Raw genomic sequence first — 24,296 nt, forward strand, 5'->3', positions numbered from 1 at the left:
GCAGCCTTCCCCAGATTGAGCATGTCCCTTGCAACTCCAACTGCAATCAGTGGTTTCAGGTAAGTAATGAAATCTTGTGGCTCAGAGAAAACCACAAACACTTGTAGTATGAGGCTTGGAGTTTCTTACTGTTGTGTCACTCTTCTTGCTTGACTGACAATTGCAACATTTAGGGCAAACTTGTCTTTACACCTGAAATGTGGGTATTTCGGTTTTGGTTTCAATACAAGTAAACATCAAGAGCAGCGTGTCATCTGATGTCCAAAAATCGAAGAAGTGGAAAGTGTGAATGTATCAGTCTTGTGCAAGTATAGATTGCTTAAAATCACTCATAGGCTAGCTTTGATCTTTGAACATGAAGTGCCTTCTGTGTGTTTTGTTCCTGTTTCATTGGGGTTTGAATGTCCCGTTTCATGACAATGTGGTTCACTGACAATGCGCATTAATGATAACAATGATAACAATACCACCTGATATCTGACCATAGAGTCTGGGTAGTGAAAATGTTTAGTTTTTCTTCCCCCAGTTGCAGGGCATTGGTTTAATTTCAACTGTTTTCTTAGTCTCTCTCCCCCTCTAATAAACACCCGCCCGAGGAGAGTGTTTTGTGCCCTGCTGATCATGACCTGTTATTCCCAAATTGTCATGCACTGCACTTCATGTGTAATTATACTTGAATATACATCATTAGTATTAATAAGAGTATTGATTCCTTATAAATATTGACTCATCCACATTCACCTGGCCAAATTCATAATTTTTTTTACTTATTATGTTCAGGAATGTAATCTCACTTAAAACGTGTGTCTAGCATTTAGTGTATGTTTGTTTGTTTGTGTGTGTGTGTGTGTGTGTGTGTATATATATATATATATATATATATATATATATATATATATATATATATATATATATAAAATGCGCATCATCAGTGAACCACATTGTCATGAAACGGGACATTTCAGTATATTGTATGGATGAATAAATTAGAAGCAGTGAATGAAATTGGTCTAATTCATAATTCTGTGTGCAGGCATAACTCATCTTACAGTAGTGGGTTAAAATGAAAGTGTTTTCCCAGTAGAATAGAGAAATTCCCAGATGTTGGAGACACTGAGACTTCAGTCTCAGTTTGAGCCATTGCAACATAGTTCTTCAATGTTTGCCCATTGGAGCCCAAGTCCGTTATCTCTGATTTGGGCAGTGTATTGGACTGGGTGCATGCCAAAAGAATAGTTAATAAAGATGCAGTACATGTCCAAGTATAAATAGTACAGGAAATTACTACATTAGCCAATGGCTGTGACGTAAATTAGACGTGACAATTCATATTTGTTTTCCTCATGTTTTATAATTGTTTTAATGTACATTGTCTTACTCTTTGCTCCAGCAAAACCAAGTGGTGTTTAATTGACACCAGTTTGACCAAAAAGTAAAAAAATAAAACAAGATACACTGAGTGAACACACAACTGTGGATGTTACATTATACACATTAAAGTAGAATGAATTAACACTGATAAATACATCAGAAACAATGTGAAAAGCACATCTGCCTCACAGGAAGCTCAAACATGACACCTGTGATTGTGGAGCTCAGCTAATAGTCCAAGAAGAGACAACACACCCTATCAAGGACTGTGGAATACAAGCATTCATATGATCCCATTCCCACTTCCATTATTTAGACTTCAGTACAGCCAGTCCTGTCAAGTTCATTTCACAGCCTGTTTCACTTTACATTTTTACTCCAGACCAAAACTACAAAAAGGAACAAGCAGGTAATGTTTTTAACAGAACAAAAATGACAGGTAGATCCATTTGATAGCACAGTGTTTACTGAGCCTAAATCTGAATTGTCAGACATGATAAAGCTGTATGAATAGATGATATTTAAGATATAAAGTGTCCCACAAAAGTGCACCCGCTCAGAAAAGGAAGTGCAAGAGGAAATATCCTGACTTTTTGTATCCAGCCAGGTTGTTTCTTGGGAGAGTAATAACGTTTGTCATGTTTGAGCCACCAATAAACAGGATTTTGCACAGATGAGAAATACACTATATGGCCAAAAGTATGTGGGCACCTGACCATCACACCTATATGAGCTTATTGGACATCCCATTTCAAAACCATGGGCATTAATATGGAGTTGCCCCTTGCAGCTAAAACAGCCTCCACTCTTCTGGGAAGGCTTTCCACAAGATTTTGGAGTGTGTCTGTGGGAATTTGTGCCCAAAAAGCCCAAAGGTGTTCAATGGGGTTGAGGTCAGGGCTCTATGCAGGCCACTGGAGTTCCTCCACAACTAACTCATTAAACCATGTCTTTCGGGACGTTGCTTTGTGCACAGGGGCACAGTCATGCTAGAACAGGAAAGGGCCTTCCCCAAACTGTTGCCACAAAGTTGGAAGCATACAATTGTCTAAAATGTCTTTGTATGCTGTAGCATTAATGTTACCCTTCACTGGAACTAAGGGGCCTAGCCCAAACCCTGAAAAACAGCCCCAGACCATTATCCCTCCTCCACCAAACTTTACAGTAGGCACTGTGCATTCTGGTAGGTAGCGCTCTCCTGGCATCCGCCAAACCCAGATTTGTCCATCAGACTGCCAGATAGTGAAGCGTGATTCATGACTCCAGAGAACACGTTTCCACTGCTCCAGAGTCTGGTGGCGGTGTGCTTTGCACCACTCCAGCCGCCGCTTTGACCAATCAGGACACGCAGAACATGGCAACCTATTTTTTTTACCACTGCAGAACATTTTCACTCATGACATAATTTCCACATGCTTGTCACTGCTTAGTAATTACACTGTCTTCTGAACTCATAATGCAGGGGTGAGATCCCCAGCTGAGTCATACAGACACTTCTGCAATGGGATCCATGCTCACTTTGATGAAAGCAGAAGTAGGTAAGTAGAAGTGTGTACATCAAACAAGGGGAGAGTTGAGCATGGTCTTCATGAGCAGCAATATGCATTTTCAATACTTTCTTTTGCTTGAGCATTTGGTACTCTGCTTTACATGCTGTGGTTCTATTTTAGAGGCTAGGACTTGTTCAACTATACAAAGTTAGTTATGATTTCCCCTCACCCCACCCTGCTAGTCCTTCTGGCACCAGTGAATCACTATTTGTGCTGGATGAGATTTTGGGGAAAGAACAGTCATTTTTGTGCAACTATAGAAGATATGCTTTCGTATTGTAATAACCCAAGATGTCTGCTATTATTTTCTAATAGTTTGTAATAACCCAAGATGTCTGCTATTATTTTCTAATCGTTTGAGTTGAGCTAATTTTCAGATATACGTGATAATGAAGAGGACTGAGCTGCCTGTTGGAGTTGATGTGCCATAGGGATACATATGACATATCACTAAGTATGAAATGTTACCTGACCACTCTTTGGATTTTTTGCCAAATTAATAACATGTGGTTGAAATGAGGACACTTACTACTTATTGGCTCTGGGTATATCTGCAAGATACAGCACAAGTAATGTTTTTTTTTTCCTTTTTTAACACCTTTTTTCTCGTAATGTAACATTTATCAAGTGATTATATGCTAAATACAGGAGAAATTATAATAAAGATATCTGACTGTAATAAACATTGTGCTTTATTGTATTTATCATGCAACATATCTTGACTGACTGTCATCAACTAATTTTAAATTATGGTCACAGGGAGACTCACTTTCCATTATATTTGCTGTTTTTATATTGTTTCTGTACTTTGAATTTGTAGCTCGACATGTCAGGCTTTCAGGTGGTAGGAGTCAGGCGCAGACCGGAATGCCAAACCATTTACTTATTTGACGGCAAAGTACATACTTTATTCAAGGGGGTGAAATTGCAGTGGAAAACATGTAGGGGATGCCCTTCTCAATAAGAAGAACGCTCAATCTAAGTAGCACCCCAAAGTTAAGTAGTGATGGTTTGGAAATGACACTACAGTTAGCCTGGTGAATATCCAGTTAAATACGGATTCCAAATACAGTAGACACAGCACTCAGTATAAGAGAATCCGAATTTTCTGTTATGAGGCTGTGGTACCTTAGGATAACTCTGCTCTCCTCCACTCCATACCTCTTGTGGCTGTTCATGTGGAAGGTTGTTTTGAATTATGTTTTTACTTATTTATTTGCTTTGTTATAAGTGGTTTGGAGATATGTGGTAACGACCCTAACAGTATGGAAATCATCCTTCCTTTAGTGTCACCTAGGTGGAGATTCTGGGGGCAGTCAAACTACGCTTCGTTTTCAGGGAGCGAGTGAATCCATTCTGAATCGGCATGTTTTATTTTTGTTCTTTGTCGTGTCTGTATTAATTTTAAACAGATATATGTTTGTCCACTGGAAACTGGACTCGCCAAGCTGGATATAACAAGGCTTTGGGATCGGCCCAAAAGAAAGAGAAAAAGCCTGCGTGGAACTAATTCCCCCTCACTTGGGTTAACGGCACTGCTAGGTCAGGCAGAAAGCGTAACATACTTTAACACTCGCTTCTTCTGCTAGCCTGGATGGGTACTGCACTTCAGAAACAAGGAACTGATTCTTTATTAATCCTTTATGCAGCAAATACACTTATATTATTATATATTACCTATAGGCTTGATGTAGCAACATGGATTGCAGTGGGCCTGCATCGAAAAAAGTACAGTATGATTCGCATGATCTTGCACAATTTAGTGACGGCTATCGGCCTTTCTGAGGAAATTCCCACACAACCACTCAAGTATAAATAAGAAGGCTAATTATCAAACCACCTATTCACTAGACCCAAAGTAAGCTATTGATAATTTCAGCACAACAAAATCAGAATGAACATCTACGGTGAGTGTTTTTTCTTTCATTTTTTGGTTAGGCTATCTTTTATATGTAATCTCTGCCCACCTGTTGATATAGGCCAAGTTATTATTAGGTTCTTGTTAGTCTAAATCCCTATTGGATTTTCCTACGGAATAGAACTTGTATAGTAGCCTACAATAATATATTGGACCGTAAATATGACGGTCACGGGCGCAGATGAGTTAAAACAGCAATGGATTGCAGTTTGAACATTGCCTGATATAAACTTCTTTATGTTGCGACAGTATTATTCTAAAGTGATTTTGTATTAATCCACAGTAAATTAGCCATAATTTATTACGATGTTCTGTCAATATTACATTTTCTTTAATTGTGACTTGGGGAGCAGTTCTCTCCCGAACAGCCCCGCGCAGAGTGCGTCTATAATGAATGCACCTCTTTCATGCGTAAGCATGAGGTCGCCCTCGCTCCCAAATAGCTCAGATAGGGGCTAGCTCTTGTCTTGCGCGTTTATTGCCAGGAAGAGATATCGTTGCTGCGTGGTCGTGCTCAGCGGACCGTCCGAGATAACCACAGTTTTACCCACAGTTTTATTCCTGCACTGCTGTCTGACCGGAATAGCTCTTGCCGCGCCCCTGCCAGAGCTCTCGGCGGAAAACGGACCGCTAATGGAAGACCCCAATTTTCACCGAGCCGTGGAACGCAGTCAGAGTTTGGTCAACAAGGTTTTGAACGACATACCCGAAGCGCATAAGTCCTGCGTTCGTTCGAAGGTTAGTAGAAAGCTCGCTCACTAAGACGAAAGTCATATTCTGTTTGCTCCTTTTTGCTCACAATTTCTTGTTTCACATGGCCAAACAATATAATTTGGACATTCACTGGTGAATAGCCAACCCTTTCGTGCATTGAACAGTTCTAAAAGGGAAAAAGCATCTGCGTTCGCAGTCAAACTCAGAGCATCGCCAAAGCCATCAGGTAGCAGTTTGATTTAAACATAAAATGTAACTTTTGTGCTATGAAATGGTTGTCTGAGACCTTACTATAATGACTCAATAAAAACAGACTCAGTGATTCATTGACACGTATTGCTAAAATATGTGTGTCGGTATTACATTTATTCAAGCCATGCCGGCTGTAATAACTACATGACAAAAATCATACGCCGCAGGATGTTCTGTGACTGTGTTTGTGTCTACAGGATGCATAGTCTTGGCCATTGCAGTCACTGTGTAATTGCTGTTGTATAGTTCTGAAACAGTACCAGGCAAGCAGCGGTCATATAACAACTAAATAAAACACAGGTAGTCCTATACATGACAAGAGAAAACACAGATACATGTGGGATCGCGGTTTTGAGTTTCATGGGCGCAAACATAATCTCTTTCTTTAAATAGACGAGTTACATCAGACCAAATGAATCTCGAGTATTCAAAGTATGAATCCAGCCACATAAATCAGCCAAAGCAAGCGTCACTGCTAGTTTACATAAAATCATGGTCTTGCGGCCAACTCTCTAACAGGCCCACTGGAACTTTGTAACTTGAGTACAGGTTTATCAATATCTCTAAACAGTCTGAACACAGCAACGCAAGTTTTTGTAACCACAGCTGCAAGCCAACTGCCTGCATGTTGACTGCAGATGTCACAGTGGAAATATTGCTTAAAAGTCTTCTTCTCTTGGTATTGCTTGTGTTTTAGTTGTGACACTGCTTATGAAGTCAAGATGAATGTTGGCCAATGAGGCATTGATTCTGGACAGAGGAGATGTGTGACTTGGCCTGCGCTAACCCTGCCTCCCTCTGTCATTTTTAAAGAGCCTGACTCTTCAGCCGTCCAGTGAGTCCAAGAATCTACAGTACATGGAGTCCTCTCTGGAGATCCCTCGTGCCCCCACCCTCAAGGGCCTGTCTGATGAGTTTAAACTGGTGAGCATAGATCTATGTGTGTATATGTGCGTGTTAGTGTGTAACACAATGTCTGGATCTTAGATTGATATTTTGACTCTGCTCTGTCATGGCCACCTGCAGGAGATGTGTCTGGACCGCATGTCTGAGGGGCTGCAGATGTACCAGGACCTGCTGGGGGTGCTCAGCGACCGAGTGTCCACCCCTGAGAGGCTGACTGACCTGCGGGCTGACATCACAGACCTGCTGGCACAAGTTGTCAAGGTGAGGCGCGCACCTTTTCTCCAGTCTGATCAAAACGGAAAGTCAAGTCCATGTCTGTGCCCTGCGAAACTTGCACATTTAAGTCCCATGGATGAGATACATCTTAACCTTCTTAATGCCTTACAAATTGCTAAAGTTAGAAGCTATTTTCTGTATTAGTGACCCTCTGCTGGATTACAGTTACACCATTATAATTGGTGTAGCAGTATAAATTAAATACATTCTTGGACTGTATTCCCCTGGTGTTAATACTGAAAATGATGACAAACCATTTGACTGTTTTAATTCAGAGTGCAACTATGGTGTGACAGCCCTGTGTCTGTGTGTTCACCAGATGCGTGAGATGGCCCGTCTGGAGACGGGGGTGAAATATGCAGGCTCCGGTCTGGCCTCTCGTCTCACAGGGGACTATGAAGTGCAGGTGGCCGCGCACCTCATCCTGGTGCAGCTGCAGGACTTCTCCCGTGACATCTTCCGTAGCCTGAGAAACATGGCCGAGACCCAACCAGAGGTGCAAGGGTAGGTCTGCAAGTCACTTCCGTGATGTCCCAGGGGCGAGGAGTGGACATAAGCCACTTCAGCTGCACAGCCATCCTTGCCATGCATTATGTATCTTTCCCGCAAATCTGCTCATCTACCGAAAGGGCCCAGCTGCGTCACCCCATTTGGCTGTGTTTGTCAGTCACTTGATTTGGTAGTGCCAGCCTCAGGGCCTTCCATCTTTGCACCGGAGACTCTTGTTCATTGTTCTGTCCTGAGGCCCTCGCACTGTCATGTGATTCAGCCTGTTACGATCTGAAGATGAACCTGCTGACATCCTCAGAGTCAGAACACCATTGCCGTCCTGTGATTGCCTTCAGAAAGCACCCAGTTTTCTTCACTCATGGCTTGTAATTTTACTTGGAATTTTTTACTTGTGGTTGTGTCACTTGAGGTTGTGGTGTCAGACCATTGGCCAGTGTTATTTATAGTATGCATGCCTATATGTACATAAGTATATCTGTACTTTTAATGTATCTATGTATTTATAGTGCATGCATGTGTATTTATTCACAATGGTTATTTATTTATTTATTTATTTAATGTGCTTTCACGTTGTGTTATTTATTCATAATATATTTAATTTTACGTGCATTCAGAGAGTATTTTGCAGGTACTCTCCATTCCAGTGTTGACCAAAGGTTCCTGATAGGTATTTTAGGCTTCTGCTTTAGTTTAGTTTCTTGAACAAAACAGAAAAATAGAGGTTAGGCAATATTTCATGTGTAACAAAATCTATGTTATACAAATTATACAAAAAGTTCCTGCTTTAAGGAACGTTTACAGATACAAATACATTGATTGTAACCATAATATATGGCAACAGTCATTGGTGCATTTCAGCAAACAATCTAATGCAGAACTGTGATACTTTTTTCCATAAAAAGTCTATTGGAAATGTAAAAATCCTGACTAATGGTATGACCATGTCATTACAGTACTTAATACTTAGTATTGAATATCAAATGAAATTATAAATGAAATGCTTAGGTAATAACAATGTTTTAACTTACTTTTAAATTTGTTTACATTGATATTTTAATGACCTGAAATAATTTATGAATGTCTATACAATATATGTTACAGGAGAAACTTCATGTCTAACACAAGAAACTATTACAACAGCTCCTAGTGTACAAAAAAGGTTCAAAAAGGGTTTTAATGTTTTTTTCTTTGTAATTTTTTTCTGCTGGAATGAGAAAATGAGAGCTGTTTAACATTTATGTACACGTCTATAGTCCGTTTTATTGAGTAATGTGGACTTGCAACTGTGATTGTTTCAGACATTAATATTAAGCCCAGTGGGTAAAATTCAAAGCTGTCAGTAGTATCTACTGTCCATGTTTCACATTCCTGTAACTTAGCCCTATGGGCCAAGGGCAGAAAAGTTTATATTCACAATGTACTGTGTTATGGATTGAAAGAATACCACACTGTGCTGCAAGACTTTTTGTATTTTACTTTTAGATACGTCAATGACAAATATAAACACAGATGCTACTATTTTTATCAATAAAATTTTGAAATAAAAAAAACACAAAAACACAGATGTTGTTCACATTTTCATTCCACATCTTTTCCCCTAGTACACCCCCGACATTTCTGTGACAAACTTGCATACACATTATCTTCAGTAATGTTGCATCTAGAAACCAGACTGCAGCCCCAAATGACACTGACATCAGTCACTCCCTACCCAACCAGACGCAATTGGAAAAACAAGATGTTGCATGTGTCGAAGGGGAAACACCTACAATGGAATATTAAAAGGGATACGTACCAAATAGAAACTGAAAGCAGAACTGAATCATACAGTCCCTATGAATTCTTCTTAGAGTGGATTTGGGTGGTTATGGTGCACTGTGGTCATGTTATCAAGGAGTTTATTATCCATAGCAAAATGTTAATTTGATGTTCAATACCCACACTCTACATTAAATAATACTATGTGTTTGAATATATCCTTCTTTGTGCATCTTAAGGTTCCTCTTTTCCTGTAGTCTGACATCATGTGGGATTACATGATCTCATACTGACACATGATCAGACTAGGAAGCTTAAGGGCGGTCCTCCGTCTGATCACACAAGAGCATTAACATCTAAAGGATGGACAGCATGTGACAAGATGATGGTATCATACATCATTTGTGGTGTATCATTGGTAGTTACCCAACAGGGGGAAGAATTTTTGTGGCGATGCACATGTACACCATGAGGCATGAACTGGTTTGAAGAGTGAGGTATATATTTAGCAAACAAAACTGGGGGAGTGAGAGGATGGTTAGTCATTTTTCACAAGTCACCGCCTGGAATCTTGTCAGGTTCATTCTGTCTGTGGGAGCAGATTTCTCCCATTTCCTCTTGGCATTTTGACCCACTGAGAGATTGAAATGTTTTCATGATACAGGGTTTGTTGAGGACACAAAGTCACCTCACAGTAACAGATACAGGGTTAACAAAATCAGTGTATGTCCCTTCCAGTGTAAGGATTTAGAAAACATCTGAGGCCTTAAAAAGTACCTCACCTTTAAATGACCCTTGGGCTTTGGCAGTCATGGTATGCAACATGATACACTTAGCTCTTGCTAGCCACAAGAAGATGCCTGAACTTCTTTAATTCTTGTTTTTAGGATTTAAGAAAAGAAAAGAAGATTTGAAGCCAAATTCAGGTATTCATGATCTTTTCATCTATGCACCATGCACATCAGGCCTCAAGTATCAAGTCATCAGCTACACATTAGCTTATTTACTGTACCTTAAGCTTATCTCCTATTCCAACTTTAGCCTCAACACAGAATCTCTTTGCCTAATTCCAAACATGAGCCAACACTGTAATTAAATTTGCAACTGGGCAAGATTATTGTCCCTCATTGAATCCAGAGATGTTTGCTTGTTACATGGCCAAATGGAGACCCAAGGACTTAAAATGAGGAAACTCAGTTCATTTTACTAATGAAATATTTGTACAATAAACACACAAAAAGACACTTGACATCCCTTTATTTATGCTTTAATATAAAAAAGAAATATGTACATATTATTTCTCTCACGATTATAAAAGAACAAAGAATGCACCCTAGATTTTGGTGATGTGACCCAAAATGGAACAGGAACACAAAGTCTGCTGTATGTGGTTTGGAAGTAGCCACATCCGAAAATGACAAAAAATCTGATTGTGTTCCTAATCTGGTTCTGGGTTTGCGGAGTTTGATGGCAGGGCTGAGTGGTATAGGCAGGAGAACAAGTGGTGGCCAGGCTGGGGCAGGGGAGGCTGGTATGGGCTGTGGGGGTCTACAAGGCTGCAATGGCCTTGGCTGCTACCCTCCTCCCCAGTGGCAGCGTTAGATCAGTGATGGCCAGCACCACTTTGGGCCTGGCCAGAGCAGGCAGTTTCACCAGCTCTGACACCTGCACACATGGACACAAACACACACACACATACACTCAGTGGAGAGCAGAGACAGACAGTATGTTTCTGTGGTGCATTTAGACAGAGCTAATCAGTCAGCAGCTTGGGTTTCCCCCTCTTAGTTGGCTTGTTTAAGACAATACACAGCATGAACTCTCCACAAGACTAAGCCATCTACCTCTGTATTTTTAACTTGTCATTGCTTGAACTGTGTTCTGTTTAACAGTGTGAATTTTATGAATTCCTTCCCCCATCACTTACCATAGTGAAAGGCATGAACTGCAGGATGCTACCACGGGTGCCCTGCTCCAGACACTCCACACATTCCTCCATGAAGCTCTGGACAAACTGCGTGTGCGGGCCTGCAGTCTTTGAGCCCAGGATGGAGGAGATCAGGAGAAACAGATTGGCTGCAATCACACAGGCAGAGAGAAAGACCCATGAAGAAATGGCATTTGGGACATGAAAAAGTCTAACGGAGAGTGTCAGACTTGACCATGGTGTTTCTGGCTGCTAACATAGCAGACTGTCAAACACAGCACACACAGCATACACAACACATCTTTTACCAAGGACTCGGTTGAGAGGATCTCTCATGTTGACAGTGTGAAGCTGTGAGGCCGACAGGGAGCTGCTCATGGTCCTGTCACCTGAAAAGGGCAAAGGTCAAAGGTTACACCGAGCCGACTGCATGATTTGATGAAGGTGTATATGTAGCAGTTCATACAAGTATCAAATTTGAACTACATAAACAAATGAAGTACAGCACCAGTGTACAATATTTGCAAAGGCTACAAGATCATTTGAGGCTAACACTTAAAGGGCACCTCTGAGTGAGAATTTAAAAAAACCCAAGGAAAACACTTGGTTGGCTTCTCCTCTTGATATATAACTGTAAAACAACATAAAAGTGATATTTTTAAGAGCAACAGCCTCGGCACACAGTTTTAATAGTTTTTTAGTAGCTTTAGTAGTTTTAGTGCTTGTCCCTTGTCTCCTTCTTTGGAGAGCAGAACAGCCCTTATTGCTCAAAGGCATAAGGTTTTTAACTATAACAAGGGCTTCAGTGTAAGCCCTGGATTGATGGTATTGCGTCAGTGGGGCAGGCTACGGAAGTTCATTTACGCATTTGTTCGTATCTATCTGCCACTTACAGTCCCTGGGAGGGGGGAAGGCCAAAATGAACTCATCACACAATGTCTGTCACACATTTTCCTAGATGACTATCAATGTGTACCCCAGTGAACACTGAGATTTTCCCAGGTCATTTGGCCACATTTAAAGCTGAACGCAGTAATCTCCGCCAGGCCAGCAGAAGTGCGAAAAATTTTCAAAATGTTATATGAAAACATTTCTGAACTGTGTGCAAATGCCCATCATTTCACTCCTATGTGTTCACGTGAAACAGCTGTTCAGTTCCACCGGCTGTGTGGATGTATTGCTGCTATATACTGTGATTTGTCACGATGAAACACTGAGGGGTCACTGCATGAGAGGCCCTGGGTTGTCTGAGTTTCCTTTGATGGGATCGGAGAGGAATGAGCTGCAGGCACAAACAGCACACCGTCAGTGCTAAAGCACTCACACAGACGGAGGAGATGACACTGGGGCCGAGCTCTTCCTGCCTCAACCTGTACTGCCTGCCGGAAAATCCCTCAATTCCACTTAGGTTTCCCCAGGTTTAAATCAGGCTGACTTTGTAAGGAAAATGTGTAGACATGAACCCCACGCATTAACCACAGGCTTTAGCAGGCTTCTGCTCATCTAGTACAAAGTGACTTACTGTAAACGGGGAAAAGCCTTTTCCTACTTGAGGCAGATGTAGCTGAAGCGGCATGGGGTATTCAGCTCACCTGGGCTGGAAAGAACCACCGGCTCATCCTCATTGGAGCTCAGCAGACGCATAAGTTTGGAAGGCTGCGTGTCGTCCAGTGGAAAAAGGCTGCTGTAATCCTGTGGCAAATAAGAAACTGTCATACACATGCTGCTAGAATCCCCAAATCCAGCAGTCATGGGTCATCATAACATTAACGGTGATTACAACTTGTAACAAAAAGTGCCATCGCTGCACCAGATACATCATGATGTCATGATCACATACTTGGATGAAGAAATATTGACTCAAACAGCAGTGATGCCTGTGTGACAAATGAGTCACAAACGAGTGTGAGTGTGTGTGTGTGTGTGTGTGTGTGCACGGGTGTACAGGCGAGTCCCTCTCACTTCTATGTCCTCTCGCTGTCTCTTGCGCTGACGGGCCGATACCTGGCCCTTATGGTGGGAGGAGTAGGAGCTGAGGGCGCACCACACAGACAGCCTGTGAACAGGCGCACAGACAGAGGGATGTTAGTGCTGTGCCGGGCGGCAGTGTAGAACAGTGGTAAGGAGCGTGCCGCACAACCAAATGGTTGCAGGTATGATTCCGCGCTGGGACACTGCTGGTGTGCTTAAGGTACTTAAACCAGAATTTCCTCAGTAAGTATCCAGCTGTATAAACAGGTTATGATCTTTACATGGCATCCATGTCGCTCCGGATAGGAGTGTCTGCTACATGCCAGTAATGTAATGGAATGCTAACGAGCAGCATCGAGAAGGAAGGCGCCAGCTTTCGTGGGGCACATACTTAGCCAGGGCTTTGCCTGGCGGGTCAGCGAGGCTGTGCCAGTGTGCTGAGTCGGTGAGCAGGCTGGGCAGGATGTGGCCCAGCAGGGTCAGGGTGATCTGCTGGGTGTCCAGGCAGAAGATGCTGTACAGCAGCTCCACAGCACGCATCGCCCACTCCTGACGGGTCTCCTTCAGCAGCTCCTGATACACACACACACACGCACGCACACACACACACGCACAAATATAAAAACAGAACCAGCAAAGATCCAGAATGCTTCTTTAGTGGAAAAAATGCAAATGACAGCATAGCTGGATTCTGAATCTTATGCCTGAAACATGACCACCGACACTGTAATGATGAAAACAGTGAAGAACAGCATTTATATAGCTTTCAAGGATCTTGAATTATTTCACAGGGGAGGGTATATGATGAATCTACACCAATACCCCTTCCAGAAGGATACACGGTCATGGCTGCTGGTTCTCTTTCACTGGAATCCAGTTAGCTTTTAAACATAGAAGAAGAAAAGTAACAATTCCTCCTCTTGCATTCATATACTCTCTCTTTGTGGAGGAAAATTCCTTCCCATTCCTTCATGCTGTCTCTTTTCAGGAACTCCCGTAAGGGCACGTATGCGTGGTGCAGTCTTGTTCTCAACAGCGTTCTAAACGGAAGCGTGACTCGCCCGGCCCGTCCACCCTACCCCCCTGTACTGACCTTGACCAGGTTGTTGGTGAACCAGAAGACACCCCCCATGTGCAGCAGGCTCTCGAAGAGGTGCAGGGCGCGGCTGTCCACCCAGCCCTTCCGCAGCACCGCCCGGAACTGCTTGCCCAGGGCCTCCCGGATGGGCTCGCGCGCTGGCAGCAGGTTGCGGTACGGGACGGGCTCCTGCCCCTCCACTGGCGGACGGAGGGCCACCCCCGTCTGCTGGAAGACGTCAGCACACATGTGCTCCAGGATAGAGCTCATGATCACCACCCTGCAGAGAGGGGGGTGGGGAGGAAATCATCAGCACTGAGCAAAAGGGGACCACCATTCACACCTGCCCGCTCTCATTGCCTCTTATTAGTCAGGCTGATGCTCTCCATTTTCCTAATACTGCACTGACAGAAGATGACTGATACCTGGGATCTGTATCCCCCAGGCTGAGCAAAGAGGTGTGTTACTGAACTACGAGAGGGAGCGAAGGAGGGACAACAACAGTGTGTGTGTGTGTGTGTCTGTGTGTTGCCTGGTGAGGCCTGAGAACATAAACAATGCCTGGTGGCAGAAATGGCAGCTGGTGCATACCGCTCATTGTAGAACTGCAGAGTGTTCTCGGCGTACAGCGGTGTCATGAGCTGGCGGATCATGGTCTGTGGCTTGTCGCGCTCGTCCAGGCCCAGCATGCGAACGTGGGCCACCAGCCAGGCCACTGCGCAGATGGCCATGCTGCAAACCTTCCCCTTGATGTTGTCTGTGATTTTCTGCACTCACAGGGTTGGAGAGGGACACACAGAGAGGACGGGGTAAGAGCGAGACAAGCAAACGGCGAGCACACAACGCCAGACCACCTCACCTCACTGTTTGCTTTGCAGACTCTCCTACCCAGACCCAACCAGCATGGCTTTACCATTTTTACATGCTATCCATTTCAACAGCTGGATATTTACTGTGGCCCACCCCAAAATCAAAACCAGAACTATGCTCACACAACTGCCCATCGTGTTTATATATTTACATGTTTAAAATCCCCTTTTCATCAAAAAGAAAATGGATAAGAATCATTACTCTATATCATGGTCATGTTCTCACGACATAACATTAGACTTGCCACGCTATGTGACATTTATGTACAACGGACCAAGTGTGCAGGTTGCATATTACTCCAGGGCGGCACTGATGTAAGGATGTAAAGAGATGCAGAGACATGGGGAGACATGAAGGGAGGGTGAGAGCAGAGACAGGCTCACCTGCACCGACTCCACTGACAGTACCCCATTCTCCCAGGCATTCAGCACCTCCAAGATGGCCGCTGGTGTGCTAAGGCAGATCTCGTGCCACTTCATCTGACTGGTAGGAAGTTGGAGGGGGTAGAAAATAGTTACGCCACCTTATATCCATCCACCATTCATCTGTACAGACTCACAATGAAACAAGCTTGGCACAGGTGGAGAAAGGAGGACTTAATCTAGCCATGTGAGCCTTCGTATGGACCCAAGCAGTCACTCACACAAGCTTCATCTCGGAGGAGTTGTTCAGCAGGGCCACCAGGCTCTCCACCTTGCCAGACTCGGGACGGAAGCAGGGGTGGTCTGGGTTCAGGGTCTTCCCCTCCTCTGGCATGCAGGTCTGCAGCCAGGTCTCGAAGAAGGGGGTCTCGCCTGAGGGGCTGGGGTCCGACAGGATCACCTGCAAGGGCCCAAGTTTGGTGAGGATTCGTAAGGTGTGCTCATATTTCATGCAACTCACTTTGTAACAAAATTGCATTTTTCACAGACTATAAGACCTTGTGAATAGTGAAATCAGCGGTTCAGTGGCTGGTCCAAACACAGAAGCGTGACGGAGACACCCTGTGGATCTGTAATGCAATTGCGGGGGCAGGCTCCTTGAAATACTTGCAATGGCTTCTCTTCACATCTTTGCTATATAAAATATATTCCTTCCAAATTGTATCCAATAGTACTTTATAATGCTGCTTCCATTTCTGAGTTTGAAAATAAATATGCCTGTAGATGGAAAATGTCAAGACAATAAACTCATATTCCACAAAGCAGAAAATGGCCAAAGAAAGTGTGACTGAATACAATGCACCATCTAGGCCAAACTTAATGGCACAAGCACAATCAGTTTTTTACAGGCTGCTTATGTCATTTACATAGAACCATGGCTGCTGAAAGTTTCGCCACTCAACTTTAGGACTCCATTAACAGGCAGACACAGCAGAAATGGCTAAAGATGACCTTGACAGACAAACTTATCAGGTCACTCAATGGCTGGCCCCTGCTCTGTCGGAAGATGGGAGACACAGACAGACCATGAACAAACAGACAGGAGACGTCTGTGGGCAACTGACCTCTGACCCATACGTCTGCACCACGTGACACAGCATGAGGAAGGAGATGTCGAACAGCAGGGCTCGTACCGAGGCGGACTTGGCTGCACAGGGACCAGGACACATTCGCATTAACATGAGACACCTCACAGTCGCATACATGGGTGGACCATGGTGGTCTGTGATGCTATTTAGATGCAGATTTAGAGATTCCTCATAAGTTAACACCCAAACTTCACAGCTGGTGACTATTACTGTTCTTCAAATCATGGTTTGCTATATAAAAATAATACAGCCAGTACATTGTGAAGCCACTGAAAATGATTCCATTTGCAATGGGGCAAGAGAATTCCAGGACACTTAAGGGTGAAAGAGCTGAAGATATGGTGCAGGCATGTGGAAAACACTCACATCCTTCGCCACTGATGTGCTTGGGGAACTCGTTGAGCCTGGAACACAAAGACAGACAGCAATGATTTAAGCTAAGGTCTCTAATAGCTTCCTTTTTACATCTCTCATGTGAGAGACCAGAGGTATATGGCTACAAAAGGCAGAACACTATGCAGTGTGATGCTATGCTGCATTGGTAAGGATTAGAGCTGCATGTTTGGGATATCCGCAATGCACTGGTACACTGAGCTGATGTACTGCTGCTGGCCTTGTTTACGTTTGGTTCTGTGTGAACAGCCTTTGTGTCTCACTTGATGAATTTCCTCGCAAAGGACTTGAGTTTTCCAGTGGCAGCGGCGGCGGCCAGGAGGAGATCCAGACTCTTCCCAGACAGCATGTGTCCCAGAACTCCCAGCAGCCCCTCTGGAGACTTGGAGTGATCAGCATCCACAGTCTGCAGAGAAAGGGAGAGAGTGAGACAGGTGTGTATGGTGGGGACAGAAGGCAGGACATGAAACAGGCTAACAGCCCATCGAAAGCAAAGGGGCTTGCAAACAGCAGTTTTAATCATACAGTCTCATAAAGACAGCTAATAATAAATGTGACATCAAATCCTACAGCCAAGTCAGGCCAAGATAAGTCAGGACATTGATCCCTGTCCTGTTTTTTTTTTCCTTTCCTAGAGAGTGAAGTCCAGATTAAATCTACAAATGTGCTCGACTCGGAGTAATGCTCCAAGACAAGCGTTATGGCTTTAAGACAAGCGTTATGGCTTTTGTTCCTTATGAAACTTTCTTTTTTATTTTATCAGCACCCGAGAGGAGACAATACCTGTCTCATACAGGTACCAAAATTAACTTTATGGTCCAGAGCCCTGGATGGCTGGTAGATGGGGGGAAAAAAGTAACCAGCTAGCCAGATTTTTCACCAGCCAAAATAATTTATTGCAAGTCACACTACATTTTACCCAAATCCTTTGCGACACACATATGTATGGAATCAACTTTGCATATTATTAGCTAAAACCGCTAGCCAGCAAGACACCCTTACAGCTAAACTTACTCCCTCCTTAATTTGGTCTGCATTTTGTCTGAACTTGCATGGTTTATGGCCTGGCTTGAGTTTGTTTGTTAGTGACCTTACAACTTTAAGCCACCAGAGAGAAAATCTTCCTGCATTTACAGGCTGGCTGGCACCAATTTCACACCTCGCTCATATCACCACCAAAAGTTAAAGCCAAAGCACACCCCAGTTAGAATGAATCTGTGCTGCAGTGTTAGCAGTCCACTGTGTAAAAGGGACGGAGCAAGAAGGCACCTTGAGGATATTGGTGACGGTGGGCTCGGCCCGCAGGATGAGGCCTGGGTTGGGCTGGATATTTGCGTTTTCTGCAGTCTTCAGACGTGGGGCGTACTCCCTGTCCTCAGCCCTGAAGAAAATGAAAGCGCAGGAAAGGACAGGCAAAGAGGAAGGGGGTGGAGGAATGGAGCAAGGAGACACAGAGAAATATGGAGCCCCCAAAACGGGAGACGGCAGGTGGCAACAATGGAAGCAACGGCAGGGAGGGTGGAACAAGCAGCAGGAGGCGATGGGAAGTAGGGATTCCGCACCGTGAGAGAAGAGCAGAAAGAAAGAACAGAGCAGGAGGGAAGGATGAAGGGGGTTAGTGCTGGTCTTGGGGAATACTTCCTGTGAGGTCATGGCTCAGAAATGGGAGGCGCCCCGTACCGTTTTGCAGTGAGGCTGGCAGTGTTGGCCTCAGACAGCAGGCCCAGCTTGTTGCACTCCTGAAGCAGCAGGCTGAGACAGTCGCAGCTGCAAGAGAACAAGCCGTCAGAGAGCCCCAAACCCACTCATGACTATTAGTGATTTACTGTGGCATTTCTGTGGGGTGTGTGTCTTCGCTGAGTGAGATACCTACTTGCACCTCTGGTCAGCCTTATCCAGCAAGGGCGTGAGCTTTAGCAGGTACTCAAAGGCAACGTTCACATCCTCCATGAAGTCCTGAAGCAAACAGATCCAAACAGAGAGAACAGAGGCTTCTGAAGGACATCAGCAATGTCAATGCTGTGGCCTTACATGCAATCCTGCACCAGGAGGACGGAGGAAAATAGCAACATGGAGAAAGGAAATGCAGATCTACCTGTACCTTCTCTCCCTGGGGGTACTTCTTCAGTCGGAGGAGCACTTGGGGAATCTGAGAAATAGAACGAGAGACAGGAAATAGAAGATGCTCTGTTTATAAAAAAAAAAAACAAAACTGTCATGGAACACTCCTCATAGTCTCAGGACAGAGCTCTCTGTACCAAACAACAGGGCAGCGCTGTTTGTGCCTGCTCAGGTTGTTGTGACCTACCTTAAGAAAGGTGAATGCAGTCCATTTGAGCTCCTCAGTGCCCTCTGGTGACTCAATTAGCCCTGTGAAGCAGGCCTTCCAGATCTCCAGTACAAACAGAGGGGCTGGAATGCGCTAAGGAGGGGTACAAATACCATACAGTCAGTTAGCATGTAGGCATGTACCACCTAAGCCTGGGATTCAGAGGATCATAGAGTGTTCTCACAGTCGGAAGAGGGTTAAAATGGCAGTGACGAAAAGTATTGGAAGTGGAGGTCTTGACAGATTACATTTTGTAAAAACAGACAGACAATCTAATCAATCTAGATTGATCTAACTCAGGGTTTGAGAGGGATACGGATAAACAACAGCACTGATTAAGAAACACAGAGCAAGTCAATGCAGTTGAATTCTTGCATGCACACAACAAAACTCTGTGGCTGGTGAAATGGACCCAAACAGCCAGGTCCTGCTCTGAACTTGGAGCGGGGCAAACGCTGAGCCTTGTGCGCACAGGTGGCAGCTGTGTAGTGCATGCTGGGTCAGACACCCTAACACACCTGCATCCTCTTGATCATCATGAGCTGCTCCACCAATGGCTGCGTCTCTCCAGTCAGGTTCATGGTGCCCTCCAGCATGATGAAGGCGTGGATTGAGGGGAAGGAGGTGTGAAGTGGTGGGTCCGACTGCACCGCCAGCATCTGTGGAATACTAGGGGAGGGGGGTGGGAGAAATGGAGGCCAAATATGAGCCTCACCTCGACTGCACTGTGGCTTCTCACCAGATTCCCCTTCTGTGACATCAGTCCCTCTCTCACACCGCGTCCCAAATGGCCTAATCAATTTCAACACACCCTCTAACAAAAAACCTATGGACATCTCAGCTTTTGCTACAGCCTTTGCCAAATTATGAAAAATCTCTCTGAACTATAGCTCTCCTAACTATTCAATTCATATTATATTAGAGAATTAAGACTTAGGCGGTAGACCTTTGGACAAGTACAGGAAAAGTTAACGCAGAAACTAGTAAAAGTCTATGTACTCTCACCTCTTCACCAATGCCAGGCACTCCTCCAGCTTGCTTCTCAGCACCTGATTGTTTAGACTGCTGAGGTTGTCTGCTACTCTTGTTACTGCTTGCTCTATGCTTGACCAAGAAGCTTATGGAAACAAAGGGAGACAAAGCCTCTAAGCATACCTTTCAGTATGAAATCATTTAGGGTGAATGATTCAAAGAGCACAGAGAGCAACAGATTCCTACAAGTAAAAACAACAGAAAGAATCTGTAGAAAGTTCAAGAAACACAATTAAACAACTACTGAGATAAGAACACATTTGTTGCAATTACGTATACGTACACCAACATAAGCACACACCATTTAAGGTTTCATTTTTTTCCCTTTACGGAACATTATTTTGGATTAGCCAATTGTATGTTTTATCACCAAGATATTTTATATCAACCTTTGCACTCAAGAAGTAGCTTTGAAGGGAGACAAAATTAAATCTGGCAAAACTCACACGCAGCCAACAGAAAGTTCTGGGACTGCAAATCATACAGCAAACTACAGCGGAGTGGACATTAATTGGAGGATAGATGCTACTCAGCTGTCATCACACAAGCAACTCATAAATGTCACAGGGTTCCTGCGAGCGCAGGGGATTCCCTGGACGACCCACTCCCACCCCGGAGAGAACAAAGCCGATCTGTTCCGCTGCTGTGGGCCCCTGGTCATCCTTGGCCGATGACACAGCTAAGATCACATTCAGGCTACAGACCTCAGCATGCGCTCAAGGCACACTCACACACTCACACTCACACTCATACACTCACACTCATACACTCACACTCACACTCACACACTCACACTCACACTCACACACTCACACACTCACACTCACACACTCACACTCACACACTCACACACTCACACTCACACTCACACTCACACACTCACACTCACACTCACACACTCACACACTCACACTCACACTCACACTCACACTCACACTCACACTCACACTCACACTCACACTCACAGCAGGACTCACTCTGCTCCTCCAGCCGGGCGATGTGGATGAGGGCCCTGTTCTTGGTGCTCAGCATGAGGCCCTCCAGGCGCTCCTGGCAGGCCTTCAGGCTGGCCTCGCCCCCGGCGGCTTCGCCCTGCTCCCGCAGCCTCTCGCTGTACCAGGCACACCCCTGCAGCAGCCACACCACCACGACCAACAGGGCTCGGCACAGCCCGATGCACTCCTCTGCCTTCCCGTGGCAGCTGGCAGAGGGGGGGGGGGGAGTGCGTCAGCCACGTGGGCGGCAGGGGCCATGGGAACTTACTCTCATGTAACATTTTTTTTTTTTTTTACATGCAACACCATTTATCCCTGTACACAACTGTGCACTGCCTTTTACGGAAGAGGGTAATATATTGACCAGGGCAAGCCCTTGAGGAGTTGTGGCATGGTAACTGACTGGCTGTACCTCAGCCGATGGGAGAACATGTCCATTATCTCCAGCAGAGACTTGACGCACAGCTCTCGGGAGAAGTCGTCAAACTAGGGAATGCAGAGAAAGAACAGTTGGTTTGTCGAATCTACTGCAACACTGGAGGGTGACACGGCCTTTCAGATGGGCAACGGCATTGGAAACAACAAAACAGGTACCCACCTTACTAATTGCCGTCAGTACACTTGAATAGGACACCATCTAGACAAGGACAGAAACAGTGAGTTTAGCACCAAACAGACTGAAGTTCAAGGGTTGACAATTTTAAACAGTCTAACACAGCAACCCTGATTTCTGTAAAGAAACCAATTAAAAGTACGGCCCCTGGATTGGACTGCAGTCTACCCCAGGTTTGTTAAAGCCTTACTCCCAAAGGTCCTAAGGGACTCCTTCTTCCTCACCTGGGAACTGATGGCATATTTCAGATAGGACAGAATCAGGGGGTTGGGTGATGGGCCAATCATGGCCTGCTCCAGCAGAGCTTCTGTGTAAGAGGAAAGACACAAATATTACACCTGGTATTCTCTCATTCCAAGCATTTACCAAAAACAAAGGATTTTTTACATTAAGTTTGTTTGGTATCAAGAATAATCTGAATAACAAGGCTGACAGTAATTACTCAAAATCCATAAATGTTCTCCATTACTAATATTAAATGGAAAAATCACAAGCCAGTTTATTAGAAATTAGGTAAACCCTTGGCTTATGTTCATAGTTGGCAAACCCTTTATAGAACAAGTACAGAACAGCATTACTTTCCTGTAATTACTGTAGTAAGAAAAAACATTGCTACACAATACTTCCATTAAGTGCCATTTGTAGAATATGTTGAAAATCAACTGCAAAATGACAAAAACCTGATGGATACACAACCCTACAAGCAGAACTGAATGGAGGTGGAGCTGGACAACTGTAAGCAGACATCTTTCTCCACACTGACCTGCCAAGTTGAGGTAGTCCCATTTGGCTCCCTTGGGAAAATTCTTCTTGATGTTGATGGCCCACTGGTAGTCACTCCAGCGCTCCTTCCACGCCTGCAGAATGGCCTGTTTCAGATTGACCACCTTCATCCTACCGAAAGTAAAGGGAAACCCATCAACACGGCTGTCGTATCGTCCAGAGACAGACGATCACAAGACTCTTCTAATGCGAATTAAAGTGTACTCTGAATGGATTGCAACTGTGAGCACTTTACATTGTCATGTTATCCATTTTAACAATCTGATATCCAGCTCGGTAATTCAGGTTAGCTAGCACTAAGTGAATTTAGACTGTTAAGTATACATTGTTAGTATCTCCTTATTTGGGATGTGAAACATAAAAAATTATATTTACACGTAGCCCTCAGCTACTATGCCCGTTACTACAATTTTCTGAAACTGAGCTAAACTGTTATCAGCAAATCCCAATACAACTATGTTCTATCAGTGGTTCTCCAGCTTGTGGAGCTAGTATAGTTGACGTTAGCTGTTCATTTAATCGAGAACAATAGCTAATGTTTCAGCTTGCCAGCTACATAGCTAGCTTTACATAATCGACGAAAAGTGTTTAGTCTATCGATCTAACATATTTAACATATAACAGATTTTATCTAACTATCTAACCAAGTATTTAACTTAGCTCTAGGCACGTTAACTACCAAAAGATTCTCAGTCGAAACAGAACGGCTACTAGCTAGTTAGCTAGCTAGTTAACGTTAGCTGTAGCTCGTTATTCGTTTCCCTACCGGTAACTCGATATCCCGGCTAGCGGAGAAACACATTATGCATATGATCCGTCAGTAAGTAGTTTATACAAATATAAGGTGATTTTTTTGTCAGATACCTGAAATTCGCTTTTCTCCAATATTTACAAGTCAAAATATGTCCAAATGTCTCAACTATTTAAACATCACAAAGTGAGATCGCCATCTTCCTGGTAAACATCGTTAACGCTGATTGGCTGCTTTGACCTACTGTGAATATACCGTAATTTTATTGGATAGATAGGAAAACATTGCGATAGGAGGGATTTTGCAAAACGTAAGATACTGCAAAGGTGGAGCAGAGTGTGGCTGTGTCGCTGCTCTGTGTTACATAAATATGCATGTCTTTCTTCATGGTGGGTCTGATGCTATGAGGGCACAAATTCGCTCCCACTATTTTTTGATAATCATTTTAAGCCTTTGTACACTATAGCAGAGGCAGGACAGCTTAATTGTAGGTTGCAGTGACTCTCCATTATATACTCGTTCCAAGATAAAAAGGCTAGTAATGAAATGTGAAATTAGGCAGAATTATCACTTTAATCAACACACAGATAGAACACGGTAAGGACCTAAACAAAGTAAAACCTTCTCATAAATGAACAGAAATGTATGTTTATATAATCTAAATTCTAAACGCAGTGCTTAAACTAATTTCAGATCCTCATGACAAATCTGGGATTAGTCAATTTCAATACAAAGTGCATCAATTCCTTTAATTATAAAGCGCCAATTCAAATTCTGAAGATGTAAAAG

At 43.9% G+C, this 24,296-nt stretch overlaps 2 protein-coding genes across 4 annotated transcripts; one reads left to right on the forward strand and one right to left on the reverse strand.

The window, feature by feature from the left end:
• Positions 1-5,416: 5,416 nt before the first annotated feature.
• On the forward strand, positions 5,417-7,589 carry LOC118769382 (granulocyte colony-stimulating factor-like). The gene is made up of 4 exons (XM_036516456.1): positions 5,417-5,577; positions 6,619-6,729; positions 6,832-6,972; positions 7,307-7,589. The coding sequence occupies exons 1-4, from the start codon at positions 5,473-5,475 to the stop codon at positions 7,493-7,495; spliced, it is 546 nt and encodes a 181-aa protein (XP_036372349.1). The 5' UTR covers positions 5,417-5,472; the 3' UTR covers positions 7,496-7,589.
• Positions 7,590-10,515: 2,926 nt separating this feature from the next.
• Positions 10,516-23,698, reverse strand: med24 (mediator complex subunit 24). Of its 3 annotated transcripts, none has more exons than XM_036550145.1 (26): positions 23,621-23,698; positions 22,737-22,867; positions 22,198-22,280; positions 21,959-21,997; positions 21,773-21,846; positions 21,343-21,566; positions 20,339-20,450; positions 19,852-20,002; positions 19,313-19,426; positions 19,106-19,153; positions 18,878-18,960; positions 18,685-18,771; positions 18,274-18,385; positions 17,268-17,410; positions 16,978-17,015; positions 16,588-16,670; positions 15,745-15,923; positions 15,485-15,584; positions 14,823-14,998; positions 14,247-14,511; positions 13,545-13,726; positions 13,145-13,238; positions 12,775-12,874; positions 11,491-11,571; positions 11,183-11,331; positions 10,516-10,920 (listed from the first exon to the last, which is right to left on the reverse strand). In XM_036550145.1, exons 2-26 carry the CDS (start codon positions 22,864-22,866, stop codon positions 10,804-10,806), a joined length of 2,964 nt encoding a protein of 987 aa, XP_036406038.1. In that variant the 5' UTR covers position 22,867; positions 23,621-23,698; the 3' UTR covers positions 10,516-10,803. The 3 variants fall into 3 exon arrangements, with proteins under 3 accessions (XP_036406038.1, XP_036406046.1, XP_036406030.1); XM_036550153.1 differs by having other exon boundaries at positions 18,274-18,373; positions 19,100-19,153; XM_036550137.1 differs by having other exon boundaries at positions 19,100-19,153.
• Positions 23,699-24,296: the final 598 nt, after the last annotated feature.

Source organism: Megalops cyprinoides, chromosome 1 (assembly GCF_013368585.1).
Source record: "Megalops cyprinoides isolate fMegCyp1 chromosome 1, fMegCyp1.pri, whole genome shotgun sequence".
In the NCBI taxonomy this organism is placed as follows: Eukaryota; Metazoa; Chordata; class Actinopteri; order Elopiformes; family Megalopidae; genus Megalops; species Megalops cyprinoides.